The sequence below is a fragment of the Chelonia mydas genome, chromosome 6 (genome assembly GCF_015237465.2).
Source record: "Chelonia mydas isolate rCheMyd1 chromosome 6, rCheMyd1.pri.v2, whole genome shotgun sequence".
Taxonomy (NCBI): Eukaryota; Metazoa; Chordata; order Testudines; family Cheloniidae; genus Chelonia; species Chelonia mydas.
The window spans coordinates 21,964,393-21,981,255 of NC_051246.2; the positions used below are offsets into that span (position 1 = coordinate 21,964,393).

General features: G+C 39.6%; 1 protein-coding gene across 4 annotated transcripts in view; it reads left to right on the plus strand.

The window, feature by feature from the left end:
• Window positions 1–16,863, plus strand: part of CPT1A (carnitine palmitoyltransferase 1A) — a 70,253-nt gene that overhangs the window by 37,542 nt on the left and 15,848 nt on the right. For 3 of the 4 annotated variants that reach the window (XM_037899519.2, XM_043548587.1, XM_037899521.2), the window contains 6 exons: window positions 932–1,039; window positions 3,674–3,761; window positions 7,580–7,775; window positions 9,341–9,529; window positions 11,864–11,969; window positions 16,278–16,394. In XM_037899519.2, coding sequence (XP_037755447.1) covers window positions 932–1,039; window positions 3,674–3,761; window positions 7,580–7,775; window positions 9,341–9,529; window positions 11,864–11,969; window positions 16,278–16,394 — 804 coding nt within the window. Of the gene's footprint in view, window positions 1–931; window positions 1,040–3,673; window positions 3,762–4,249; window positions 4,335–7,579; window positions 7,776–9,340; window positions 9,530–11,863; window positions 11,970–16,277; window positions 16,395–16,863 lie in introns of all 4 variants that reach the window. The other variant, XM_037899520.2, reaches the window with a different exon arrangement.

Sequence of the window (16,863 nt, forward strand, 5' to 3'; positions counted from 1 at the left end):
GACAGCAGTTTTTCATAATACAACTTCACAATGTCAATCGGAATTTGTAAGTTGTACAGACAGAGCCCCAGTTCATCACAGCTCCATATACTACTTAATCCACAAGCATGTTGTTATACTGGATGCTGCTTTAAATTCTTGAATACGTACATGCTGGAAATAAAAATATATGAACTTCTGTTATCAGAAAACAAGCACTAGCTGCCACCAGGCTTCACTATCTCCCTGATTTGATATGAATTAAGGTTTTTAGTATTGCTCTTCTGTTGCAAGTGTGATGCCTGGTCTACACCTAAAATGGAGGCTGGCCTAGCTGTGTTGCTCAGGAATGTGAAAAATTCACACCCCTGAGAGATGCAGTTAAATTGACCTAAGCCCTAGTGTAGACGCTGCTAAGTCAGTGGAAGAATTCTTCCATCAGCCCAGCTTCCACCTCTAGCGGGGGTGGATTTACTACAGCCATGGAAAAACCCTGTTCTGTTGCTGCAGCAAGTGTCTACACTACAGTGCTGACAGTGGCGTAGCTACAGCTGTGCTGCAGTAGTGCGTGTACTGTAGACCTAGCCTAAGTAAGCTGTTCGATACAGTAGATTTCAGTCAACACGTCTTCAGTCTGATGCCATTTAAGGAGCAGGTACTGCTATTATTTTGTGACTTTTTAAGAAAACATTTTTAAAGTAGAAAAGGAGTACTTGTGGCACCTTAGAGACTAACAAATTTATTTGAGCATATTTAAAGTAGGAAGCTGTTAAGTGCACTCTGGCTAGTGACTTGGCCAGTTTCCCTACATGAAAGCCTTTTCTGTAATGACACTGGAATTAATTATGGGGAAAATTGCGTTTTGACTAATGCATGATTAATGAACTCCGTTTGCTGAATGGAGTTTGGCAATTATAGTATCTATATTAACTTACCTTTCTTCTATCTTCAGGACTTTCTGTATGTTGTTCCCACTTCCCTGCAGGCAGCTAGAGCAGGTAATGTTATCCATGCCACCCTGCTCTACAGGAAAAAACTGGACAGACAGGAAATCAAGCCAGTATGTAAATCCATTTCAGTAGTTTCTAATTTCTTCAAATTTACTTTTTAACAAATCAGCCTCCATTTTGAAAAGTAACAGGGGAGAGAAGTAGTGCCTTATGTTAAGGTACAGTGTATGTAACTGTAGCTAACGTGTGGCCGCAAACCCATTGTGGTTGCTAGTTAAACTCCACTCATGTTGGACCTTCTGTTTAAAAAGATGTAGACCTCTGCCATGGAAATTAAAGGAAAACTTCCTTTTGCTACAGTAGTGTTTGAATTGAACTTTGCTGTGGGCTGCACTCCACTGGAGGGCAAAATAGTCACATTACACTGGAGTATTCTGTCTAGTAGAAGGCAATGATACACATACATGTTAATTAGTATGATGATATATTCAAACGCAGAACCCTGTAGGAAGATGCAATTATGGTTTTTTTTGAAGGCAAGTTTCAAGGTTTGTGCAATAGGATTTTAATGAACAAAAGGCAGATGATAGTGAAAATGACATCTTCCAGGAGCAGCAGAAATGTCATGCCAGAATAGTTTGTATTCTATGTTTACCTTCATGCTGTATTTTAAGAATACGGAGAGCAGCGTTTATGTGCATGCACGTGCACACGAAGGACAAACAGGGCCAACCTTAAGTCCTTACACCTAGGCAGATAAACCTGGCAAAATGGAGGAACCTATTTAATGGGCATATTGATGTGGAAATTGAAATGTGGCAACTACCATAAATCTCAGTGGCAGAAATCCATCTAACTACATTTCCAGTCTATCCTCACTGTACTTCAGTTCTAAAATAAGTAAAATTGTGCTAAATTTTGAAAAGCTTCAAACTTTTTTAAAATGCTGAAAACTAAATGTAAAAATTCGGTAACCTTGTCAAAAAGTGAAGCCTTGAGGAGAGTAATAAAAAGCACCAGGAAATCGGCGTTTTTTAATACCTGGGTAAGATCAGATCATTTCACTGCTCTTTGAGTAGACATCAAGTGCTAAACAAGTTAGGAGACTAGAGGCATTTTCAAACCAAAAAGTAGTTTAAAACTTGTGTAGAGCTAGAAAAGCCTTTCTGTGCATGCCATTGAAATGGATACTGCATACCAATAATGCATCACATAGGACTGTAGGAACCTACTGGACAAAACTGATTCCCAGACAATCTTCTTTTTAAAGCAGGCATCTCAGCGAAGTGACTTCTACTGTTACGTTGCAACTGGAGCAGTTGAAGGATGTGTCCAGGAAATCATACTAGAGACAGATGCAAACCAAAACCCAGCATCTGAATAGTTCCAAACTTTGGGGAAGTTCAGATCCTGTTATGGGCCTTATGGCTTTAATCCATTTCTCTGCATCCTATAAAAATTTAAAAATAAGGCTAGAAAAATCTTAATTACTATTTAAATGGTGTTTGAAAACTTTAGAACAGGGGTGGCCAACCTGAGCCTGAGAAGGAGCCAAAATTTACCTATGAACATTGCCAAAGAGCCACAGTAATATATCAGCAGCCCCCCCATCCACTACCCCCCTCCAGCTCCGAGCGCCTCCTGCCCACTGGCAGCCCCACCAATCAGCACCTCCCCCTCGCTCCCCACGCCTCCCACGAGCCGCAATCAGCTGTTTTGCAGTGTGCAGGAGGCTCTGGTGGCGAGGGAGGAGGAGCGAGGACATGGTAGGCTCGGGGGGAAGGGCCAGGAGCTTTGGGGGAAGAGGTGGAGTGGTGGCAGGACCTGGGGCAGAGCAGGGGGTTGACCAGTGAGACCCCACAGCACACTGGAAAGTTAGCATCTGTACCTCCAGCCTCGGAGTCATCACCTATGCAAGGAGCCGCATATTAACCTCTGAAGAGCCGCATGCGGCTCCGTAGCCACAGGTTGGCCTCCCCTGCTTTAGAAGAAATTCATATTTAGAAATGTTATCTCCCCTGTCCATTTTGGTGGTATCACTGTTTGTTTTTAAAACAGTCATTGAATGAGTCTCAGGAGGATAACTAGATTTTTTTTTTTTTTATGGAGTAATGTACAGGTAATACCATGCCAATGGCTTTTCTGTTATTCATACGAAGGGCTTCCCCTTTCTTCTGTGCCTTCAGTTTGTAGTTAATTTCTACTCAGTTTCGTGGCCATTTATTTTAATGAATAAATGCTGCTAATGGGGGGAATCAAGATCACATGACTGTTTTAGCTTGAGACCTAGGGTCACATGATTGTTTTAAGAAACTGCAGTCTAATAAGAATCTGTTCTCTTGCATATATACATATATAAAATACGTTCACTGATATGCCATTTAACTGTGAGGAATCAGAGGCTGTGAAGAGGCAACTCCCAATGGATGATATGAAGTTCTGCATCAGTGATTGGCACTGAGAAAGCCTTGAATCTGTTAAATCCACAGCTTTGATCATCTGCTTTTAAAGGGGAAGCTCAGAGTAGCTGGGCAGTGTACATATGACTAGTGGAAAAACTATGGACCCTAACATGGGTAGGTCAGGGGACAACTAGAAAGAAAGAAAGAAAAAAAAAGTCTTTGACGTGTTAAAATCCTCATGTTGTCTTACAGTCTCTCTCTCTAACCAGCATGTGTGTTTTTTCTCTCAATTTGCTAATTGTATGTATAAAAACACAATTGTAACCTACATTTGCGGCATAGATTCTTCTGATGGGATCCACTGTTCCACTCTGCTCAGCTCAGTGGGAGCGAATGTTTAATACCTCCCGTATCCCAGGAGAGGAAACAGGTAAGTGGGCCCAGCCAAGGACAAGGAACGCCAGGGAATCCAAACGGTCTGTGGAATATTTCCGAAGGGTGTCCTCTTAATATAGCCATAAGCTGCTAGACCTGCACTTTCAAAGAGCAAAACCTGAAAAAGGAGTAAAAAATGCTCTTATGTTAAACTGAATGTGTGCCATGACCATTTCTCAGCGATTAGCAAATTAGCATAATAGTTTCATAGACATTTCTCCTTTTTGACTGACTTCAATTAGTACGGTAGTATTCTGACAGATTAATGGTTTTTGGCTGTTCCTTTCCTTTATTTATAAGCTGGCCCTTGGAAACTGTTTGCTGCCTTGTTAATTTCATATTTACTTTTTCTCTGTTCTGTTCCTTAAGGTCCTCTTGTTTTTTATTACGTTTTTACCTCCATGAAAGTTCCATTCTCTGTGAGATTTCACAATCATTTGAAATCTTTTTATTTTGTTTTTGACTTTCCTTTTTTCCTTTCAGCTTATGATTCAAAATATCATCCCAATGTGCTCTTCTCAGTATGAACGTACGTTCAACACTAGTCGTATACCAGGCATAGAGACAGGTACAGTTTTAGTCCTGTCAATGTTTTTAGCCCGTACTTGCCTCTTAACCTTCTTTGTGCGTAGTAAGAGATGTCACAGTTGAAATCACCTATAGTAATGACACTTTTTATCCAAACTGTGACTTCTCCATAACATCTTTAAGATAATTATATTGCTTTTTATAATAATTAAGAGCTCAATTCTTCAAAGTTATGAACTACTTCCATAGTGTTGTGAAGGCTTATCAATATAATAAAGGGAGTGTCTACTGTTTAGAATGGTGGGGGGAGTCCACTCCTGCGTTCCGTTCTGTGTCTGCCACTTACTGTGTGACACTAGGCAGTTCCCTTTACTTTCCTGTGCTTAGTTTACCTGTAGGAAAAAACTGTAGTCACCTACCATACAGAAATCATGAGGTTTAAATAATTGTAAAAGGTTTGGGCGGTCTTCAAACCTAAGTCACTCTAATGGTAGAGCGATAGAAATAGGACATAGTAGATAGGTATAGTTAAAATCTTTAGAAAGAGAGAAAGGGGGGTGGCTAGAAAGTAAGGCACTATTTTATTTAAATTGTGTATATTGTATTCCAGATCTGCATTCATAAGAGATTTATACATACTGGTAGTTCTGGGGACTAGCAAAGGGATCTGAAACCTTTCATCACTAGTACAAACCACTGGGCTATATGAAATGGGTTGATGGTATGTGACCATATCACAAAAAACACTCTTGCAGTTGGTACCAATGTTAATCTGGGAAACTGTGGATTAAGTAGGCTTGGAAACTAGAGCTATGTTCTTATCCCTTAAAGTGTCTTCAGGTGAAAGTTGAACTGCTAAGGTTGTTAATCGGATCTTCTACCAGCAATTATAAATTGTTACAAAAGAGAGCATCCTAGAGAACATACAAGGGTACATACATTTTACACACTTTGGCATTTTTAAAAATAATGTTTCTTGCCATTTCTTAAAATTATATCCTGCAGTCCATCTTCTGTTATTTAATCCTGCAATGAAGTCCCAGTGGTGAGTGTGATATAAACTTCTGTGGTGATGGTTTGTGGTGTCATAAACATAAGGTCATGATTCACTGCAGAATAAAACAATGACTTCTGTTCAGGACAAAACCAAAGAAACTGGATTCAGAAGCAGATAGCTTTTTGTTTTAAAACAAAAGTCTTAACAAAAACAGGCCTATTCTCCTCTGTGGAGCAATTTGTTAGTGTTTAAGCCATCAAGTATCCTCAGTCAGAACAGTGAGGACTCCGTTGAATCTTCTCAGAAACAATGGAATTACATTTCACACCAGTAGTTGTTAGTTCTCACTTGGAGCCAGGATGTCCCTGACTAAGGCATAGAAGGAAGGGAAAGGAAAAAGAAGCCTTCCAAGGGGAAGGACCTGCAAAAGGTCCAGGGACCACAGAGACTGCTCTTTTTTGTGTGCTTCTGGGGTACATGTTGCTCCAAAATGAGCAAGGAAGAAAGCAAGACTATGGCACTGCTCCCCCCTTTATATTCCTCTCACTGGCCTGAAGAGTGGTCTGAGCATAGAGAGGCTTGGAGGAATAGGCTCTGACCTGTAGGCAAGTTCAGTGTATGTACTATAATTACTTGGAATACTCTGAAAAGAAATAGCGTTCCTACACCTTCAGTATCAAGGCCTATGTGTAACTGGTTCATATACTTTCTGTGCATTGAGCTTTGCAGAAATATTATATAAAATTGCCATACTGTAACTGCAACAAATTATAGTTAAAGTAAATTCTGTACATTTGAAAACCACTACAGTTGCACCCTAATTTTTCTGCTGCTCCAGGCAGCAAACTTAAAGTATTTTATATGAAAATCTTCTGTCATCTTCATAAAATAATTAATCACTTTCCCTTAATCATTGTTTCATGTCCTGTTTGCTCTTTTCAGTTTCAGCATGTTTTTCATTTTTCTATTAAAAATAAATTATTTCAATTTTTCTATGAATAATGCATGTCATGTGTTGGCTTTGTTCTCATTTTGCACAATGTTTACTGAAATCAGTTTTTCTGCATCTTGAAGGGATTAATTTTTATTTTCAATAATGACTGGAATGGTATCTTAAATTATTTCTATAACAGCCTTAAACTATAGGAATTTTATGTTTTAAAAATATGTATTTCACTTCCACATTGCCAGTGATGAAACCTTAATTATCTTAATACAGTATCCATTAAACAGTTCTTATTTTAAATTTTTCTCTTACAACTAAACATATTATGACAACAGTAAACTGTTTGTTAGACCTCAGAGGTGGAAGATCATCTGGCCAGTCCATCCCCCCACCATAGGAAACCCATGCAATTTTCTTCAAACATTTATAGATGTACAGAAATAACATTTTTCTTCTAGTAATAGAACAAATGTTTATGGAAAGTTATTTATGTAATATGCTAATCTTTTCATACTTTGTTAGGCACCTAAATCTATATTTAGGAACCTAAATAAGTGGTCTCATCATGAGAAGTGTGGAGCACCTGAAATTCTTATTGAAATAGTGGAAGCTGGGGGTAGTTGGAACCACTGGAAAAACGGGTTCCTCGTTCTCAGTCAAGAGGTGTGGTCCCTTTGTAAAGGCACAAAAGGGCCATAAAACTAGTGAATTGTGGCCAGATAAGAATCCCCGAATATAGGGTTGAATCCCCGAGTGTCAGTGTGGTCCTTACATAACTGCTCTTTTCATAGCCCCCATCTGAGGGATGTCGCAGTAGCATTGCTGCACTCAACCTATTCCCAGCTGCCAGAACAGATGTGAATGTGGGCCACAGGCATAAATTAAGGCAGCCCTGAGGTTTCTTTAACTTGTGCCCAGGGCCAACTAGCTGAAGAGCCTGGGTGATGTAAAGCCACTTTTACACCCACGCTTCCTGCACTGACTTCCTGGCCATATCACAGAACTGGAAGACAGGTCACTTTCTTAGTTGCTTAACATTGGCACCCAAGTTAGAAAGTGTTTTGCTTTATGTATATGAGAAATTATTATAAAATTTAGGGGTTTTTTGGCTATTTTGTATAGCAGTATTTTCTTGCTAAATTTCAGATAATATAGTGGGTCGCCAGTGTTTATAAATCAAATGAAATGTGGGATTTAATATTTTGTAAACAAGTATGCTTAGACACAATGGTATTTTATGGTAAACATATGCCCTTTAGAGTTAAACATTTGGTATCTGATTGTTTCCATCCTAACATCACATGACCTAAGGTTACTTTCAAACCTTTGATTCCGATTTTAGATACTATCCAGCACATGAAGGACAGCAGACACATTGTGGTTTATCATAAGGGCCGTTATTTCAAAGTCTGGCTATATCATGATGGTAGACTGTTGAAGCCTCGGGAAATTGAACAGCAGATGCAAAGAATTCTAGAAGACCGTTCAGAACCTCAGGCTGGAGAAGAGAAGTTAGCAGCTCTTACTGCAGGAGATAGGTATGAATTTTTTTAAACAGTAACTTTTCTAATATTTTAAGACAGTTGTTTAAAGATGCCAGGCTCAGTGCCAGCTTCTGAACCTTACTGTCTGCGGTTAGTTGATTATTCCATAATCTGTGTTGTTGCATATCACTGGAATGTGAAACAATTGTTGAACCCTTTCTGGTTTGAGTTAGAAGTAACTTGGCAGTGACCAGTCACCTTCAGGCACACCTTCTGCCTATTTGTAGTTTGAGAAGCTTGCTTTGATTATGAAACACAAGTGAATTGTTTAATTGAACAATATTTGATGACTTATGAACATTTGTATAAATCTCTTTTCTGGGGCATTAGCATACCTACTAAAAATACCAAATTTTAAAATCAAGATACTTTGTCAGATTCTGCTGTTACACTAGTATAAATCCAGAATATCTCCCTTGACTTCAGTGGTGTTACTCTAACCTAATTTATGCATATCTAATTGAAAAAGTAAAATCTGACTGACCTGACTGAATTTATCCCTGTTACAACTTCACTGAATTCAGTAGCCTTACACCAGAGATCAGTTTGTTCCCTTGTTTCTGGAAGGTTTGGAAAACGAATGCATGAAAGCTCAATAGTTCCTTATTTTTACACAGTTCACTTCCTTTTTCAGGTTTTTGGTTTCAAAATGCAGATCTTAATGGAAAAATGTAATGTATGTTAAATGTACAATTCAGTAGCATAGTATATAAAAAACTTTATTTTGGAGAGTACAGTCTTATTTATATTATAACACTCATTTTAGGTATCTACATTATATAAATTATACAGATACACACACACACACACACTCTCTGTCTCTCTGTCTCTCTCTCTCTCTCTGTCTCTCTCTCTCTCTCACACACACACACACACACACACACACACACACACACACACACACACACACACACACACACACATATGAGCAATTGTACATGTTTGACTCCAAACATCTAGCCATCTGCATACAAGAGAAGTGAGTTACAGTTCTTGGACTCATACTTCAGATATTCAGATCTTTATAAGTTAAAATTTCAGACATAACCATTTCATTAGCATAGTTGTTTTAAGCTGAATGTGTGGATCTATCCAGGTTCTTACATTGGTCTCCTTTGTCATAGTATTTGAGTACCTGTGGATTGGTTTTGTGACCTTTTATATCTAATTTCCAGTGTCTGTGTGACTTTCCACAGAGGTACATCAAGAAGTTGTGCTTTGTTAGGCTGTAAATGTACAAGATATGTAGTATGCATTTTGTGTACCAGAGACATGTTTAATTCCTGAAAACCAAATTTCCTGCCTGTGTACTACTACTTGAGTTGGCCTCAGATGGTAGTAATTCCTTTTTCATCCCAGGACTCTGATTCAAGAATATATGTAGCAATATCCTCACCTGTTACTGCTAGTATAAATTCATTAGGCACAGGGTGAAAGCCGAAGGACATTTAAATCTGTTAAAAGTAAGATTGCCCTATAGAATCATACTGTGCTCTTAAAGGTAGTAAAACACTGACCAATTTACATAATATCACCATAAATTGAAATTCTTGCTGCAGAGTACCCTGGGCTAAGGCTCGTCAGGCCTATTTTGGACGTGGAAAGAACAAGCAGTCCTTGGATGCTGTGGAAAAAGCGGCTTTCTTTGTGACTTTGGATGAAACTGAGCAGGGATACAGAGAAGAGGATCCAATGACTTCAATGGATACATATGCAAAATCTCTGCTGCATGGCAGTTGTTATGACAGGTACAGCAATGACCAGGTGGGAACAGTGCCACTTAGTCACAATGAGCAGGTGGCTATTAGCCAGGATGGGCAGGGATAGTGTCCCTATCCTTTGTTTGCCAGAAGCTGGGAATGGGCGACGGATCACTTTATGATCACCTGTTCTGTTCATTCCATCAAGGGTACCTGACATTGGCCACTGTTGGAAGACAGGATACTGGGCTAGATGGACCTTTGATCTGACCCAGTATGACCGTTCTTATGTTCTTAGGTGGGAACAGTGCCACTTAATCACATTACTTTACTGAAGAGGATTCTGGTTCATGTGTAACGTAGTGTGGTGTTTACCTTTTGCGTCTGTCCTATAATTTGCACTGCATATGCTTGTGGATTTTGGTCTTCTGGCAATCAACTCATCGTTTAATATTTTACTAGAGTTGGTGTTTTTGTTCAATCTGCTACTTAAATCAGTCACTTTTTTCCATGTTTCTTAAGCATCATATGTACCTATGTCTTGCATTTCATAATTCATAACCAGTTATAGTGTCATATTCATGCTGAAGTTGGTGAGTAACCACTACAAGCAACATTCAAGTTTGTGATGATGTTTGGCCCCCAAGAAAACTTTAAAATTTCAGATTTTCTTTTGGTTAAAAATAAATGCACTTGTCTATTTGAAAACTTAAAAATTTTCAATATCTGGGTTTTTCAAACAAAAGTAAAATGGTTAAGTGCCTTTATTTATTATAAAAAGAAAAGGAGTACTTGTGGCACCTTAGAGACTAACAAATTTATTTGAGCATAAGCTTTCGTGAGCTACAGCTCACTTCATTGGATGCATTCAGTGGAAAATACAGTGGGGAGATTTATATACACAGAGAAAATGAAACAATGGGTGTTACCATACACACTGTAAGGAGAGTGATCAGGTAAGGTGAGCTATTACCGGCAGGAGAGTGGGGGGGGGGAAACCTTTTGTAGTGATAATCAAGGTGGGCCATTTCCAGCAGTTGACAAGAACGTCTGAGGAACAGCGGGGGCGGAGGGGAATAAACATGGGGAAATAGTTTTACTTTGTGTAATGACCCATCCACTCCCAGTATTTATTCAAGCCTAAATTAATTGTATCCAGTTTGCAAATTAATTCCAATTCAGCAGTCTCTCGTTGGAGTCTGTTTTTGAAGTTTTTTGGTGAAGAATTGCCACTTTTAGGTCTGTAATCGAGTGACCAAAGAGATTGAAGTGTTCTCCGACTGGTTTTTGAATGTTATAATTCTTGACGTCTGATTTGTGTCCATTTATTCTTTTACGTAGAGACTGTCCCGTTTGACCAATGTACATGGCAGAGGGGCATTGCTGGCACATGATGGCATATATCACATTGGTAGATGTGCAGGTGAACAAGCCTCTGATAGTGTGGCTGATGTGATTAGGCCCTACGATGGTGTCCCCTGAATAGATATGTGGACACAGTTGTCAACGGGCTTTGTTGCAAGGATAGGTTCCTGCGTTAGTGGTTCTGTTGTGTGGTGTGTGGTTGCTGGTGAGTATTTGCTTCAGGTTGGGGGGCTGTCTGTAAGCAAGGACTGGCCTGTCTCCCAAGATCTGTGAGAGTGATGGGTCGTCCTTCAGGAAGGTTGTAGATCCTTGATGATGTGTTGGAGAGGTTTTAGTTGGGACTGAAGGTGACGGCTAGTGGCGTTCTGTTATTTTCTTTGTAGGGCCTGTCCTGTAGTAGGTAACTTCTGGGTACTCTTCTGGCTCTGTCAATTTGTTTCTTCACTTCAGCAGGTGGGTACTGTAGTTGTAAGAACGCTTGATAGAGATCTTGTAGGTGATTGTCTCTGTCTGAGGGGTTGGAGCAAATGTGGTTGTATCGTAGAGCTTGGCTATAGACAATGGATCGTGTGGTGTGGTCTGGATGAAAGCTGGAGGCATGAAGGTAAGCATAGCGGTCAGTAGGTTTTCAGTATAGGGTGGTGTTTATGTGACCATCGTTTAGAAACCTTTATTTATTATGATATAGTTTTTAAATACAAATCCTAATACACAGTTGTAAATCATAACCTAGCATTGCCAGATTCACTTGATAGGCAAAATTCACAGAAGGCATCAGCTTTTTAACTCTGTTCACTTTGGTGGAGTTGCACCTGTTTTTGCTTCTAGTGCATTTGGCCCAGTGAATTTATAGGCTGGTTATTTCTGTAGCATGTTTTTAAATCTTTTCTATTCTGTTGTCACCTGGAATTGTATGTGCTGGTGTATCTAATTGAATGAGAGAGATTCAACAAAGTGTCACTTCGAATGAAAACTTTTAAACATACCAAAAAAAAAATCTCCAATTTTTTTTTTTAGGTGGTTTGACAAAACATTCACTCTTGTAGTGTTCAAGAATGGCAAAATGGGCCTGAATACAGAGCATTCTTGGGCAGATGCTCCTATTGTTGGACACCTTTGGGAGGTGAGTGTTTATATAGCTGACAAAGTAAGGCAATGGAAGAGATTATCTCATCTTGGTTACTTCTGTTTTGTGAATCCTGAGGCTAAAGTTTGTTTCAAGCTACGCTTACTAAGAAAGTTGTGTCTGATATTGTGAGTTCATAGTATTTCATGTGATAAGCTTTGAAGTCTTAAAGGAAAACTGAAAGGTCACTGCTTCTGCTTTGAGTGCTGGTCCATATGTGTATTCCACTGTGGGTACGCATGTGCTCCATGTGCCTGAGACCAGAAAATTCTTGCAAGCAGTGTCTGTTGATTTGCACCTGCATCTCTGCTCTCCTCATGCTTTGCACCACGAGTATAAGGTGCAGGATGGATCTACTGCCTCTCCAGTTCCTTCTTACTGCCATATGGTCTGTGTCAGAATCTCCCAGGGTCTGGAGTGTCTCCTTTTTTCCAGACTTCAAACATATAAATATTTCAAAGTTTTGTCTTTAGTGATGGTGTTTAGTTTTATTAATTTAGTTAGTTAGATTTCCCCTCTGTCCCCGGGAACCTGTCACCTCCTGGTACAGAAATTAGATTATGCCCAGAGCACTGGGCATCAAAACTGTGTCTCCTGCCCTCATTCTTTCTTGGTCAGAAATGACCACCAGCACTGCCTATGCTGCCTTAGAGAAGCACATATCTGCACCAGGTACAATATCTGTCACTCCATCCCTAGCAGAACCTGACAGGTATTCCAATTCCACCTTAAAAAGTGGCTCATGGAAAAGGTTATTTGGACCCAATCAGAACTCCCCCTTTCTCCTGTACATCATCCAGAGTCAGCAAGGAGCATGACAGAGGATGCAAAAGTCACAATATCCTGGACCTTCCACATCAACTCAACCTCCCTCCACCCCGCCAATAGATATTTTTGATGGGATGATTGGGAGTTGTGAACCACTACTGATGCTATTTTCACCCAATCCTTGCATATACTTGGTCATCTAGCACTCTTTTCCCCACAGCTGGAGTGTAATAACAGACAAGAGGGTGCTGAATATCATCCATTCCTGCTATATCATCAAATTTCTCTCCAAAATCTCCTTCCGTATACCTCTTCAGGGACCATTCTCACGAGACGATCCTCCTCCAGGACACAGAATCCCTCCTGCAATGGGGAGTGGTAGAGTAGGTGCCTCTTCAACATCAAGGAAAGGGTTTCTATTTCTAGTAGTAGTAGCACAGTTCAGACGTAGAGGCTTTGCCATTTTCCCATATTTGGACAACTGGCTTTTTGCGGGAAGGGCGTGCTTAGAAGCCCTTGCATCAACCTCATTGCTGCTTCATCTGTTATCTCTAGGAGTCTATGTAAACATGGAAAAGTCTATCCTGACACAAAAGCAGATTATGGAATTTATAGGAACAAGTCTAGACTCAATCAGAGCAAGGGCTTATCTCACACCCATAACAATTTGATAGCTCAGATCATGCACAACCCTTGAACATTGGTTCAGATTTCCCTTTTTCTCTTGGGATGTATAGCGTCGTGTTCTTCTGCCATGCCATTTGTCAGACTCCACCTACGTTGCCTGCGGGCTTGGCTCCAAATGGAGTATATAAACCAAGCAAGCACAATGTGAACATCAGAGTGAGGGCCTCGCTAACTTGATGCAAAAATCCTGGACAAGTCTGTGTGGGTGTTCCTTTCCTATCCCTTACACCCAACAAGATGATAATTCTGGATGCCTCTCTGCTAGGCTGGGGAGCCTATGTGGACAGTAACGTGGTGCCGGTCACTTGGACACCCCGAGAAATCAGAATGCATATAAATCGCCTGGAGTTCCAGGCAGTCTGCGAGGCTTGCAAAGCATTTCTGCCATTCATCCAGTCTCACCATTTAATCATAGTGTCAGAAAATATAACAATCATATTCTACATAAACAACCAGGGAGGAGCGAGATCCATTCCCCTGGGTATAGAAGCAGTCACCTTATGGAACTGGTATATCAAAGTGAGAGCTACACAATTCACTAGTGAACAGCATCTTCACTCAGTGGGGAAACCCCACTTGGGACCTGTTCGCTTCTAAGGCAAATGGGAAATGCAACACATTACTCCAGGGGAGCTCGGTGAAAGCACTCCAGAGGTGATATTCTCCTACTGCTTTGGACAGATCACTTCAGCTATTCTCTTCCCTCCCATTCCACTACTAACGCAGGTTTTACAGATGATTCGACTGGACAGGGCATAAGTCATCCTCAATGAGCCCAAGTGGCCTGGAGAATTCTGTTTTCCACATCTACTGCAAAAGTGGTCCCATCCACCTGTCAGCATTCGGTCCTCTCAGATCCTTTGACTCAGGAGAATGGCAGTCAAATATCCAAACCTGGATGCACTTCATCTCACAGCTTGTTATGTGGATGGCATCAAATCTAGAACATACCCTCTGTGCAGAGTAAGAGGAGATCAGGGCGCTGGCGTGGACCAGCAAACACTGCTTGCAAGAATTTTCAGGTCTCAGTGTGCTTACCTACAGTGGAATACAGATAGGGACCACACACCTTGAAGAACTCAAGTTACAAAGGTAGATAACTTCCCTTTATCTTTAATTTGCACATGTAGTTGTGCACACAGATTTATTTGGTTTATAATCTGTCTGTGACATGCATTTCATTTAACCTGTGTGCATATTTCTGAAGTTCTTACTTTTTGTGCTTTTTATGAAATTGTGATTGTGAAGAATTTGAGGAAGCATACTCTCAAGGCTGAACACTCTTTTTTTTTTTTTTTTAAACAATTCTTTTACAGGGCTACAGATTTACATGTTCAAGTTGTTCATTCTGATGTATACTTTCAGTGAGTGGGGTGAAGAAGTGTCCGCCCCTTTTTTTTAAATGCTCATCTGTTTCTCTGTCTCCTAGCCCTCCTATTTTATTTCATTGTCAACACAGCTCATTGCCCCAAAACCTTGTTTTTTCACCTTTTGGAGTTTAAGCATATATCCACCCTTATTGACTCTCTCAGCTCTCAAAACCAGTACAAAAAGGGTAAATCTGTTGCTTTGGAGACCATTTCAACTTTATGTGTTATACGTTTGTCCAAAGTGTTTTGTCTTTTTTCATACATTTTTGGTATTAGCTAGTAGTTTTTAATATTTCAGCAAGGAATATCCACATCTAAAAGCCTAGTAGTCTTTCTCTCATCCCTAATTAGAAATTGCAAAGGGATTCTGGGACTGAGATTGCCCCAAAGAGTCTAATTCTGACTAGCTTTTCTATTCAATCACTAGAGAGGAAAAATTCTTCTAATTCTTTGTTTTAGGGAAGCACTGACTATTATTTGTTTATCTCCTTTCCTTAATATAGGTGCTTTTAGGGTGGGGAAACAACTTCTTGCTAGCATCTTAGAAGCCTAAGAATAAACTGAATTTGGTTTAATTTTCTAAAGGATTAACTTCTGCTAGCTGATTATACCTAAAGATATAGTAAATTTTAATGATTAGATTCTAAGAACCAGTTGTGTACCAGGTAATTGGCATGTTGTGTCTGTCAAGTGGAGAAATTCAATAAGAAGCAAAAGGTTGAAAGTATGTATGGAATAACAGGTTTGCTACAAAAATGCCCTGTTCTGTACTCAGTTTGTGTGCTACCACTGTGTTGAGCAGATTCAAATATCAACTGGGACTCACATTGAGAAGGAGTATGTAGACATCAGTGGAACAGTCACTTTGTTCTCTAGTCTAGTTTACTGTAATGCTGCTGCTGAGACCTACACAAATTTATGGAAAAGGTCTTTATTGCATTTGTGGTAAAACATACTGTGGAACTCCCATTTTTACAGTAAAACTGTTTCTGTTCATTTAAGAAATCAAATATTTCTACCATGAATATACTAGCAGTCTATAAAAAGTGCTTACAATAAACAAAAAAGCAAAAGAGACAGCATTTGTGTTTATCTAGATATTTTTACAAGCCTTTATTTTCTAAATCAAGAGACAGCTCTTATCTAGAATCAGACTAATATCCAACTAGCTCAGTCTCTGCTTTTGTTAATACAAGGTTGTGGTTTAAAACAAACAAATCCATTGTGGTGGCACTTTAAGAAAACTCCTGCACCAGAGCTGCACGCTTGCTCTAAATACCAGAGAGAGAAACTGAATGTTCAGTGCATTAATGAACATGTGTGCAGATATTGTTTTGCGTTCTGAATCTAGTAATTAATATTTCTGTAGGTCAAAACTGGAATTGTTAGCCTAACTCCAAAATGAAATGCATTTGAACTCTGTAACCTGGAACTCTTTATTGTATAATACATGTAGTTACATATGTCTTGTTCTTTGCAGAATGTTATGTCTTCTGATTGCCTTCAACTGGGCTATACAGAAGATGGTCATTGCAAGGGAGACATCAATCAAAATATTCCTTTCCCCACTAGACTACAGTGGGAAATCCCTGAAGAAGTAAGTGCAAAACCACAGCCAAGTTCCTGAGTTCATTTTATTTCTCTGTTTGTCAGTAGTTACCTTACAGAGAAGATAACTTGCCCCACTATGCTTCAGTTCATATGAGCCTTTTCGGAGGTTCAGTTATATGTGTTTCACATGAGGAGCCTTGGGATAAGAGACAGCCACAGCAGTTGGGTTTCTTAAACTGAGAGGACTTTTATTAAAGGCTTTCCTTCAAAACTGTTCACTTTTCTGCCCAGATTATTAGTAGGACCTTAACTAGGTTGCACTCGGTAATTTGTGCATAGCAGCACTGAAAAATGGCCATCCATAATTTTTCAAAGATTTAACAGCAGCACTCTAGTGTCACTAAGATTTCAGTATTTCATTCAATTTATGCTGCAGAGCACTTGTTTGCTATGTAATATAAGCAATTGTTCATTTATAGCTTACCTAAAATACATGTTGTTATACACTAACCTTG